A 12,171-nucleotide genomic window follows, 5' to 3' on the forward strand; every position below is an offset into this window, starting at 1 on the left:
CACAAAGCTTACTTGTTGCGAACTGGGACTGAATTTCCCTGCCCACGCACCAGAAATGAACGCTCTACCACTGAGCCACCGCGCCCCCCTGAGGTTCGATTATTTTAATAATTGCCACTATATTACAAGCTACTGATTCGTAGCCAAAAGATAACCTGCACGAAAATTATGAAAACGAAAGTATGCCTACTTCACACCCTTCTAAATTCTTATTTCCTACCCTCGTTCCCCAATCTCGAAATTCTGTCAAATATGTTAGAAATGCTTTCACCTGGTCTGACAGTGTTTCACATGGGGAACCTGTGAGTTGACATTTCAAAAATATTGGAGTTACGGTTAAGCATCTATTCTGAAGCAACGTTTAATAAGTTGAAAAAATTGTTAAGTACAAAGTAGGCAATAATGCGCTATAAGTTCCATTTGCAGCTGCTAATGGAAAGTGGGGTGGGAGACAAAAAAAAAAAGTTGGTAGTACTAAGTACAGGCGAGGACTACATGAGCTCATGGAATTGTTGGCTGACAGTGTGTGTAGAGTGCAGAAGCAAGTATAGTGGAGTGAAACAGGCGAATATGGCAACGAGGCATCATTTGCCGGATGAATTACGTTGTTATGCTATAGGTAGATTGAAAGCAGGCAGCGTCAGGCAGACGTGTCCCGGTGACTCAATGTTGATCGAGCAGTGGTCAGCAGGTCATGGAGCAAGTTCTAGAGACCGCAAAATGCTTCGAGAAATTACAGTGGCAGTCGACCGCGTGTGACATCGGCCAGGGATGATTCATATATCCATTTTTTAAGTCCAAGAAACAGGTCAGCAACTGCAACTCAAGTGTGTGTGGAGGTTGTTGCTGCAACTGGACGTCCTATATCAACGAGTAAAGTACGCAAGCGACTTTACGAAGGTGCGTTGTATGCCAAATAAAACCAATGGTGCCTGTACCCTTTACCCAGTGTCACAAGAGGCAGCGATTAAATTGAGCAAGAGCGGATGTGAATTGGATCCAGGAACAATGGCAGTTAGTTCTCTTTACTGATGAGTCTAGATTTTCTCTGGACAGTGATTCTCGACGCAAGTTGGACTGGCGAGAAACAGGAACCCGTTACCATACATCCAATATTCTTGAAAGCGATAGATATGGTGGTGCAGGTGTGGGGTGGCATCTTGCTTGGAGGACATACTGATCTGTATGTTCTCCCACGTAGCACAATGACAGTTCAACGCTATAGGGGTAACGTTCAGGATCGTCACGTTGTACCCTTTGCACGTGCTAAGGGTCAGGGATTCATTCTACAGGACGATAATGCTCGTCCCCATAGAGCACAACTGGTCGATCAGTACTTGGAGCAACCCATATTCAACGAATGGAGTTGACATGGAGGTACCCGGACATTAATCCGATCAAACACATGTGGGATGCTCTAGGGCAACGAATTGTAAGCCTCCACGAATTCTCCAAGATATTCAACGGGCTCTTCGTTAACAATGGACCCAGATATCAAATAAGCTGGTACAAACACTTATCACAGCATGAGACGACGTTGTGAATCCTGTATTGCTATGCACGGTGATCATATCTCTTATTAGTGTCAGTAAACCATCCTTTTGCGGCTGCAAAGTTCAGCATAATTTTTTCCCCACGAGTGTACTTTCATTTGGTGGTTTTCCTTGCTGTATGACGTAAAATAGGTGTTTCTTTAATTCCAATAGCAGTTTGTTCACCAACATACGTTTACTTTCCTTATACACCTGAGTATCCATTTGTTGCTTAATTTATGACAGCCAGTGTAATTATGTTCAGCCCTATAAACCACCACAGAATTGTAAAATGCACATCTTGCTGGATACTCAATTTAATTTTAAAAAATACGAACAGTATAAACACGCTTGCACAGCTAACTCACAGCTATATCAACACGATCTATCGTGAAAAATGTATCCACTTTGTCAATTTCACTTCTCTATTTTCAAGAGAGGAGTTTGAAAGGCGCTAAGTCGGCGGAAGTGACGAAACTTTTTCACATGGAGAAAATCGAGCATCCAGCTGTCATTAAGTACCTGCATAAAAGGAGCTTAACACCACAGGAAATTCATATGGACATGGTAGAGGCATTAGAAGACTCCTCGCCTTTATATTCCGTGGTGAAAAAACGTGGGTAGCTGAATTTAAACGTGGCAGAAACAGAATTGAACATAATCCCCGCAATGGCAAGACTTCAGCGTCAGCCAATACAGAAAATGTCAATAAAATTTGTGACCTGATTTTGAATGACCGCAGAATCAAACCGAGAGATAGTTGAGACTAGATATTTCCTATGGGCGAGCACAAAACTAGTCGTAAAGAAATGAGGGTTTCCTGAGGTGTCCGCGAGATGAGTACCCAAGTTACTTTCAGTTGAACACGAAATTGACTCCCTGTTTATAACTGTTTGCAAGTGATCCGGAGGAGTTTATTGGCAGATTTGTAAATATGCACGAGACATGGATACAGCATCATACAATGGAATCAAAACAACAATCGAAGCAATGGAAACGACCTTCATCTCCTGTTCCAAAGAAAGCCAAAGACGTTTTGTGGGTAAACAAGGTTATGGAGTCAATTTGTGGGGGTGCTAGGGGCATTATCCTGATTAGTTTCTAGGAAAAGGGAAAGATTAACAATTCTGAATACTACAACTCTTCTGCGACATTTGCATGAGAAAATCAGAATTAAAATGCCAGGAATGCTGCAAAGAAAGGTGTTGTTTTACCAGGACAGTGCGCACGTTCACACGTCCCTTGTATCCATGGAAGAAATTCATTCCTGTGGGTTCGAACTCTTACCGCACTCCTATTCGTCTCATCTATTCCCCTCGGACTTTCACTTGTTAAGAAATCTGAAAATTTTGAGGGGGAGGGGACAGCGATTTTCTTCGGATGCAGAGGTGAAAAGTGCTGTACTGAAATATTTTGCAGGGATCGAGGAATCACTTTTTTAAAAGTGGTATAGAAGCGTTACCGGAGAACTGGCATAAATGTATCTCAGTCAAGGGATATTACGTGGAAAAATTAAACATAACTTATCCAAATATTTAATAATTTGGGTTAACTGCTGTATCGCCGGACCGGTTTTAGAAAATTTACCGGGTCAATTGGGGAATTTATTTAAGTTTGTGAGGAAGAATGAGTGAAAGTCAGGTAAGGGGAATAGTAAAAGTTAAGAGAGTGGTTGTATTTGCTTATTGTTTTTGATGTTGTAAGCGGCACTGTATGTGGAGGCGGATGGACTATTTCGCAGAGAGGTACACTTGTTTTATTATACGGATCCATAGACTGTAAAATGCACAGAAAAATTTGGGTAAGTCTTTAATTTGCCCATTTTATGTCGAGAATAGAACCCAACGAACCCCTGCAGGGCTTCTAACCTGTTCCTACTTCTTCTTCTTCTTCTTCTTCTACTACTACTACTACTACTACTACTACTACTACTACTACTACTACTACTACTATTACTACTTCTACTCCTACTCCTACTACTACTACTACTTAAATTATGGATCTGTATAGTAAAACTATACGCGTAATAACGTAATGTAATCCAACCAAATATAATCGAATGCAGTACATTTTGGTACTTTTTTCGATTTTCAAATTGGTCCGGCGATACAGCAGTAATGCCTCTAATTTTGTAGATCAGGCCACGAAGTTTTCAATTAATCCTCGTATATATACCTACTAATCACGCTTGTCCTGAAAAAGTATTAGATTGATTGCTTGAAGGCTCCTTGTTATTTCAATAAATACTAGATTTTACGCCTATTTTTTGGCGTCCATTCCTAATCCCTAATAGAGTCTATAGCTACAATTATGTTAATCTTCCTAACTATTAGATTAGGACAATCATATCCAATTCCATATGAGAATTACCGCCAAATTTCACAATATTCAGCTATATAGCTACATATATACAGGGATACTTTACTAAAAAAAAATTAAAGCAGTGATTCAAACTTCGTCGTAGATTATATATTATTAGTTATGAATAATATTACCTATTGAAAATCTCGCACACGTACTATTTTTCCTCCAAGAATCCAAATTCTGAACATTTTATAGTAAATTTTGTAAACGAATTAACTAAAATATTAAAAAAAAATGAAAAGAAATTATTATCAACTCACCTGTCGTTTATCCTCTAGGCATGTATAATCATATTTGTATGTTTTTATGGAAATAGGTTTTTAAATTATTACAATAAATAAAGCAAATTCAAAATTTTATAATTTTAAACAAACTTCTATTGTTTCTTTCTATTGTTGACACAATATCTGACCAGCCAGTATTACTCATTATCTTTAATTTAATTACTTTAACGTATAACGATTATGCATTAAAACCAGGCGCGCGCACAGAAATTTTTATTGGGAGGTGTACGAAGTTTGAGGGGTATAACTCCAAGATGCTTTGGTTATATAGTATTGAGTCGGTATTATTTTGCATCTAAAAAGACTATAAGTAAGTTGTTAAGTGACGCCACTTACATTATCAGAAAAAAAATGATAGAACTTGATTATTTTATAGAAAAGAAAAAGTATGGATGAAGTCTAAAATCAAATGTTTATGCTGCATCACTCATTTCTCTGCTAAACAACCATAGTTTTACAAAGGAAGTGTACAAATATATGTAGAGTTACGACATTTTGGAAAAGGTATACAGTGTCCCATTAGATGGATGATGACAGTGGTGAGATTAATAAAGTGGAAGGAAACGGGAGAACCTCGAGGAAACCTACCCAGACAGTGTTTGTCCACCTCAAAGTTCACTTACCAAGAGCTAGGATCGAACCAGGGACCCCACGCACCAGAGGTGAATATTTCAGCACTGAGTAAGCTTAGTCCAGTATTTTATATATATATATATATATATATTAAGAATATTCTGTTATTCCCAAAATGCTATTTGTGAAAGAAACATAATGGGGGGGGGGTAAATTTTTACAAATATTTATCAACCGTATATTAATACAAAGCATGGGCCTATCTGCAACATTAAAATTAACAATGGCAAACGTAGGGGGACAGTGGCGCACGCAGAATTTTATCACAGGGTATCACGAACTCAGTCTCATATCTTTTCAGAACAAGTGTGATTTTTGTACTTAATACAGTAAATTTTTAATTTCCGATAACATCTTTCTCCAGGGGGATTTAAATCTCCTCGAGTAAGATATTATTGAAATATAATTTATTGTATTAATTCAGAATGCATGAATGTTGTGAAGCATAAATATTTGATTTTACATTTAATCCGTATTAATTTAGAAGCTTCCCTGGCCTGACAATGTTAGAAATATGACATTCAAAGCAAATGTAATGATCACGTGTCATCGGCGAGACGGTGAGGCATGTGTCCGGCCAGAGAACTTCATAGGCTCTTGCAATGTAAAGTTTAGTACTTTGTTTCCCTACACAGAGATGAAGCGAATTGGAGGAGACACGGGTGTCTCGGTGGGAGGACAGGGGATATGTCCTCTTTTAAAAAAAAATGTATAGGAAATGAAATTTTATGAATGACATATGTTTATTACATGGTTATCAACTTATAAGAAACCTATCTTCTGAGAAAAAAATGTTTTCTGAACACGTGGTGTGATGAAAATAACACAAGGAGGTAGAGAAATATTCAGCTAATGGATAGTATTAAAACAGATAATTGTTATGTCAAGATAGAGGTTCCTAATGTCATTTCTGTATCTAAGCATCTAAATTTGTACCAAGTGACCTATTATTAAGGCAAGAAAGAAACATAGATGTTGTCAGAACACTATCTTGACTGAAGTGGAATTCCACTGAAAAACATGAGCGTCTCTGGCGGGATAGAGAGACACCTCCCAAAAAATTTTGCATACAAGAGGAAATAGATAAAGGTTGAAAGTACTTACATGGAAAAAGTGAAGAAATAGTAGGAAATAATGAATGTTTTATTTGTTATTAAAATGTAGTATTACTTTGTATACCTAGTCTAGCCATAAATACTGTTACAAAATTTTGACGCACACTCTACATCTGGGAGGAGAAGGAAAGAACCGCAAGTGTGCTCATGGGAATGTTGAACCATTGTATGCTTGTTTGTGCAAGAGGAAGCATTGGGTCGCAGGTGGAACCATGGGATACGGCGACTATAAAAACCGTGTTGCTATGATACCGTTACATAAAGTTGGACAATCTGCAAGTGACATTTTCAAGACGCTACGAAAGCTCCAAATCAGTCGTATGTTCGTGTATCGTGAAACTGAGTGCTTCACTGAAACCGGGACTGTGAAGGATCATCCGAGAACGGGTCGTTCACGCAGTGTCAGGACTCAAGCAGCCACAAGAGCAGTGGCAGTTCGTGTGCTGAGAAATGCGGAAAGAAAGCAGGTTATCATGGCCAGTGAAGTGAACATTTCGAAACGGTCAATGTTCAGGCTTCTATCTGAGGACCTTCGACTACGGGCTTATCGCCGAGATCCAGAACATTACCTTGACGCACTCCTAAAGAAGCTGAGAATGATAAAAGAATGATAAAATGTAGACGTCTCCTGCAGCGATATGCTCATAATGGTAATCGCAAAATCCTTTTCACCGATAAGAAAATATTTACTGTTGAACAGTCGTTCAATCGGTAAAACGATCGAGTGTATGCATCAACCTCTCAGTAAACCCTTAAAAAGGTTAAAAAAGTTCAGTTTCCAGCATCCCTCCTCAGTGATAATGTGGCGGGAAGTGAGTTATTCCGTTTCCACCCAGCTGCATTTTTGCGAAAATGAAGTTACAAACAGTGCCCGAGTGTACGAAAGCGGGCCGTTTAGGAGCATATTGTGAAGAAGTTAAGTAGCACCTGTTTCGCAACCAATCGTGGACCTTCCAGCAGGATTCTGCTACCGCCTACAAGGCCAGATCAACTCAAGGGTGGCTTCAGCGTCATGTTCCTGACTTCATTTTGCCTGAATGCAGTCTAGACCTAAATACTTTGGACTACGACTGTTCTAACCCTTTCCCTCATGTCATCTCTATAGCAACGGTTTCCGTAGAAACCATAGTAAATATTTTAACTGTGTGTTAGATAAGGCGGCCACTTCACCGAAGAAAAAAAGAACATTTCAGAGGAAATGTCTTTAGAATAAGATGACATGAGTATGGCAGTTAGACTACGAAAGGAAGAAGAAGGAAAAGAAAGAAAGAAGAAGAGAAGTAAATAGAAAGAGAAAGAAGAGAATATATCAAACTTATCCCCATTAAAAAAATAACCTAGAAAGAAAACATTCACAATTCAATTCTGTAATGAAATTATTTCATTATTTTTGATTAGACGCTGTTTCAATGATAATTCTATCTTCTTCTGTGCTCTGCAGTACTGAATGTATCTCGATCATATTTAAATGAAATAGTAATAATAATCAGATATTACTTCATAAGTTCGATTGACATTGTTTTTAGTGTATGCCTAAGCTGAGTATTGATTCTACTTTCATATATAAAAGGGAGGGTTGCTAAGATGTTAGTTTAAATCATTCACTATCGAAATACTCTGTATGAACAAAACATAGTAAATCCACACCACTATATCAACCTAAAATTTTACACAGAAATAAAATTAAAATCTTACTAAACTACCATCATCTGCTGGGATGCATTCCTCTACAGTTTATAGGAAATGAAGAAACATTTTTCCAGCTGGAATTTTATTTACACTTAATAATTCGACATATTCAAATTTTTTAAAAAAATATAATAAACTTAGCGAAATAAACACATTAACATTTTTCAAAATCAAAATACCTCCATCCACTATGGAAATAAACAGTAATATTGTTTCAGCAATATTTTACATAAGATTCGTAATCTCAGGTAATTTTCAAAATAGTCAATGGTCAAAAAAAATTCTTCTTATGGCTTTACTTGTCACAGAAAGTGTCATGAAATTTTTATAACATTGCGCAAACTTGCACCGTTAAAGAAAAAAAGTAGAAAAACAAATATTTTGAATTTTAGTTCTCAGGGAAATGTTCCATAGCATTAAATATATTGTGATTTTTCCAGATTCTTCCAGAATTATTTCAGAACAATATATGTATATATAAATTGTTCCACTATGTTGTCAATATATGTCATTAAGCAAATTATCTGCTTGTGAAGAAGACGGCGTATATAGGAATAAATCAAAGTTCTGGTAAGTTAATAATTCCTTACAGTTAACTGTTTCACTGTAATTTGGACATATTCTAAATCATGGTGATTCATAACCTAGGTATCTTCTCGGTACATTATTCCTGTTTATCCAAATTATGTGGTAATTGATTTCTAAAATTTTATTTTGATTCAGACATATTTGAATATCTGCGTTGTCACTATTTGCACTTCTACAAAGATGTGATTTCGCAGTATGGCAGCTCCAAATAAGTGATTATGGAAACACTGTTTTATAAGGGTGAACGCACTAAATTAATACCAGTTAAACTTTGGCTTTGGTTGTCTGAAGTATTTTGGGGTATTATGATTGCTACGGATTCTTCACTGTTTACGAAAAATTTGTATAGTTCACAAAGGTACTCTCGCCCGTACAGAGAAATCATATACAGAAATATTGAATTTACATGGCAACATTGAATATAAACAATATTTTTATCTTTTCCATCAATTTATTTCGAATAATGTTTAAAAATTTGGAACACAGCTGCAGCAGTTCCAAAAAATGTCGTCAATATACTCATCGCAGATTAAGGAAGACGGCGCAGAAAATTGAAATTGATGTGCAAAAACAAGTAATTTACCAAAGATTTTCTTATTCAATAAACAGGAGTCTTAAACAGCAGTATTACGGTATGAAACAGAATTTCAGATAACTATATTCACTTACAGATATTGCCGTACAGTCCCAGTCTAGCAAGAGAATACTATACCAAATTAGTTACAAAGATATTATAATAAATATTTAAATTCGTATTAACGAAAGTTTCGTGAAAACATCAATCATTAAAATCAAAATAATACATTTTTTAAAAAAATATAACTTCAGGAAATATCCAATCAAAATTTTAATCAATAAACAAGTTCCTTTTTAATCCATCGAGATATTTTACAAAATAAAATATACTGTTAATTGCGCACGCATGTGCTTAATATTCGTTTATTTGTGAATAGCTAGGCATGGCTAATGTTAATGATACTATTCTGCAATGACTGGCAGAAATATAGTCTATCGAACCATTGTGGATATCGGATTACAGGTATATCTACTGGACAATAATTTCCCAGCAAAATGGAGAACGACTCTAAAATCACGAACATATTTCGGTACTAAAATTCCCAGAACATCAGTTATAAGCTCTTTAAATGAAAATATTTATATATAAAAAAACAAAATAAAATGCAAATTGTTGCATGTCAATGAATAAGATATATATATTCGAAATGTCATCTGTTAAAGATGCCTCTATCATAAACACACAATTTATCTATATCAGGGAGTTAATTTTTCCCTACTTCCAATGGCGCTAGCTTATTAAATTTGAATAATCGATATCTTGGAGTCATCGTTGATCAGAGATATAAGGAAAACAACAGAGGTAAAGAAAGGGACCGAACAAATTAGGGTCGTGTAAGATAACAAAAAGCGTGCAACCATTTGTTGACTTCAGCCGAAACGATTATACATAGACCAAAAACGTACGGTCCTCACAATGCAGACCGATTATATTATCCTGAAACCCGCTAGAAGTCTATGACCAAGCAGAGATACGAAGGAGGACCACTGCTCGAATTCCCCCTTCCTACCTGCGCCATAGTTATTCCGTAGTTTCTTTCCTGTTGTGCCTAATAACCCTCCAGCACTTTGTAACGCATTTTTTTTATCTAATCTTATCTTTAGGCAAAACAGGAATTCCTGTTGTGCCTAATTCACGCAAAAGGAATATTTAAATTTCAGGGAGATTTATTAGTACCTATTTCCCCTTGATTTTCAAATATCATTCCAGAATTCTTTAAATAAAATTTCAATGTACGAGTGAGGGTTGCTTAGTTAGATTGAACACGCGAGTGGAAAGAATTGTTTCATGTGACCAAATACCCCTAAAAATCATTTTTAGTACAACAAATGTAATGAAAGTGTCCAGTATAATGTAAAAAGCAAAACATAACAGTTACATTCAGTAAAATGATTATACAATTTATTAGAGATACATACTTCCAAATATCTACAAAGGAAACTTTAGAAGAGCAAAGTTTGCTCTACAATAACAAATTAAAAGATCGGAAAGGAAATACAGTTTTAACTTCTTAAAGTAACATATATATCTTGTCATTTCGAAAGAACAAAACTTCGAAACTTTAAAAATCATACTTATTATAAGCACCTACTAAACCCACACACAATCTTCATTATTATAAATCTAAACAGTAAGCTAAAGCGTCTACATACGGTATAATAATAATAATAAATAAATAATAATAATAAATAATAAATAATAATAAATAATAAATAATAATAAATAATAAATAATAATAAATAATAATATAATAATAAATAATAATAATAATAATGATAATAATAATAATAATAATAATAATAATAATAATAATACGAAGAAGAAGAAATGAAATGAAATTTTGAGTTTTACGTCCCACGGTTATGCCGATTAGGCTAAAGGAGACGGTGATGATGAGAAATGAATGAAATGGTGGAATGAAGAAAGTAGGAGGAAACGGGAGAACCCCAAGGAAACCCACGCACACGGTATTTGTCCACCACAAAGTTGACTTGGCGAGAACTAGGATCTAACCAAGGACCCCAAAGCACCAGAGGTGAACGCTCTACCACTGAGCCACCGCGGCCCTGACCGCGGACTGGACTCGAGCCTACTAAGGATATGTCACTTCGGGCCCGGGCCGGGCTTGGGCAGTAAATTTTAAAATACAAACCATATTTCTCGGGCCTAACTTTGTAAATATATTGTACAAGGCTATTTATTGGATCGTTCTTTCTGGAGAAAATTTAAAGCACAACTTCAAAATCAAACTTCTAATTGCTGTAAATAGAAATGTAATTTTGCGTTCATTATTAAGTTTCTGTAATTGAGGCTTATTTCGGTTATTTGATTATCACACGAGCTTTGGCCTAAATGCTAAAACATATTTCGAACTAACATTATATATTCACGGGCTGGGCCCGGGCTAAAAATTCCGGCCCCGTGCAGACCTCTATAAACGATGAAAGATAGGCGATTTGTATCTGAATACTAAAAACTAGTTGACTGCTGACCTCGGTAATCGTGAAGTTTAGGAGGCAAGGACATTGTTCACAAGGTTCTGGGTTTGAGATTCGGAGGAGCAAGTATCCGGGCTCGAACCAAAAATAGTTAAAAGTTAGAGGGCGCCGGTCAAACATGTTCGAAACTGCTCGGCCCGGGTTTAGGGTTCTCAAAGGCTTGAGCGGCTCGGCTCACGGCTCATATACTATCGAGCCAACAGATCCGAAGTAAACCGAGATGATGGCTCACCCCAACCGATCTGGCTCGAGCCGATTGCTCACCTGAGCTTAGTCGGTGCCTCATCTCAATCTAGCTGTTCGCTCAATTGAACTGAGCTGAGACACTTAACATCACTACCCGGGTTGGGCTTCTGCTTCGGCTCAAAACTTCGACCGTGCAGGTCTCAGTCTTGGTGGTAAGAACTACTGTATATACTTATGTCGGTGCTCACGACATTTGAGACTGTCCCGTTATAAAAATCAATTGTCGTCTTGTTAATCGAGACGAGACGAGATGCAAGCATTGTCCCATCCCGTGAGCAACACTAAAAATATTGCACATTACTGCATACATTTCTCATAGCTTTCGCTTTCCAGTCTAATCAGGTCATGATTTCAAAACGAGTTAAAACGAGCTAAACGAGCGAGCCAGTTACCAAACTCGACTCGACTCGAAACTCGACCTCAAAACAGTGACTCGGCTCGGAACTCGACTCGACAAAATTACGACTCGACTCGAATTCGCTTCGAGTTTCGAGTCGAGTCGAGTATTATCTCGACTCGTGCCCATCCCGATTTTACACTGTCGACACTTATATTCAAATAGTATACCCTCAGAACTTTGATTGCATTTTAAACTTTCACCCTGACTTCACACTTAAAACATAATTTCATTTTAAACTGTGAGTC

General features: G+C 36.8%; 1 protein-coding gene across 1 annotated transcript; it reads left to right on the forward strand.

Annotated features, from left to right (window-relative positions):
• Window positions 1-6,140: 6,140 nt before the first annotated feature.
• Window positions 6,141-6,539, forward strand: LOC145667585 (uncharacterized). Its single transcript, XM_081735052.1, has one exon. The coding sequence runs from the start codon at window positions 6,141-6,143 to the stop codon at window positions 6,537-6,539; it is 399 nt and encodes a 132-aa protein (XP_081591178.1).
• The last annotated feature ends 5,632 nt before the right edge of the window (window positions 6,540-12,171 follow it).

The sequence above is a fragment of the Thermobia domestica genome, chromosome 13, assembly GCF_964235325.1.
Source record: "Thermobia domestica chromosome 13, izTheDome1.hap1.1, whole genome shotgun sequence".
Classification (NCBI taxonomy): domain Eukaryota; kingdom Metazoa; phylum Arthropoda; class Insecta; order Zygentoma; family Lepismatidae; genus Thermobia; species Thermobia domestica.

Bases quoted from the DNA above. Each gene is read 5' to 3' on its own strand.
- LOC145667585 (XM_081735052.1), top strand. From the start codon at position 6,141: ATGGGATACGGCGACTATAAAAACCGTGTTGCTATGATACCGTTACAT.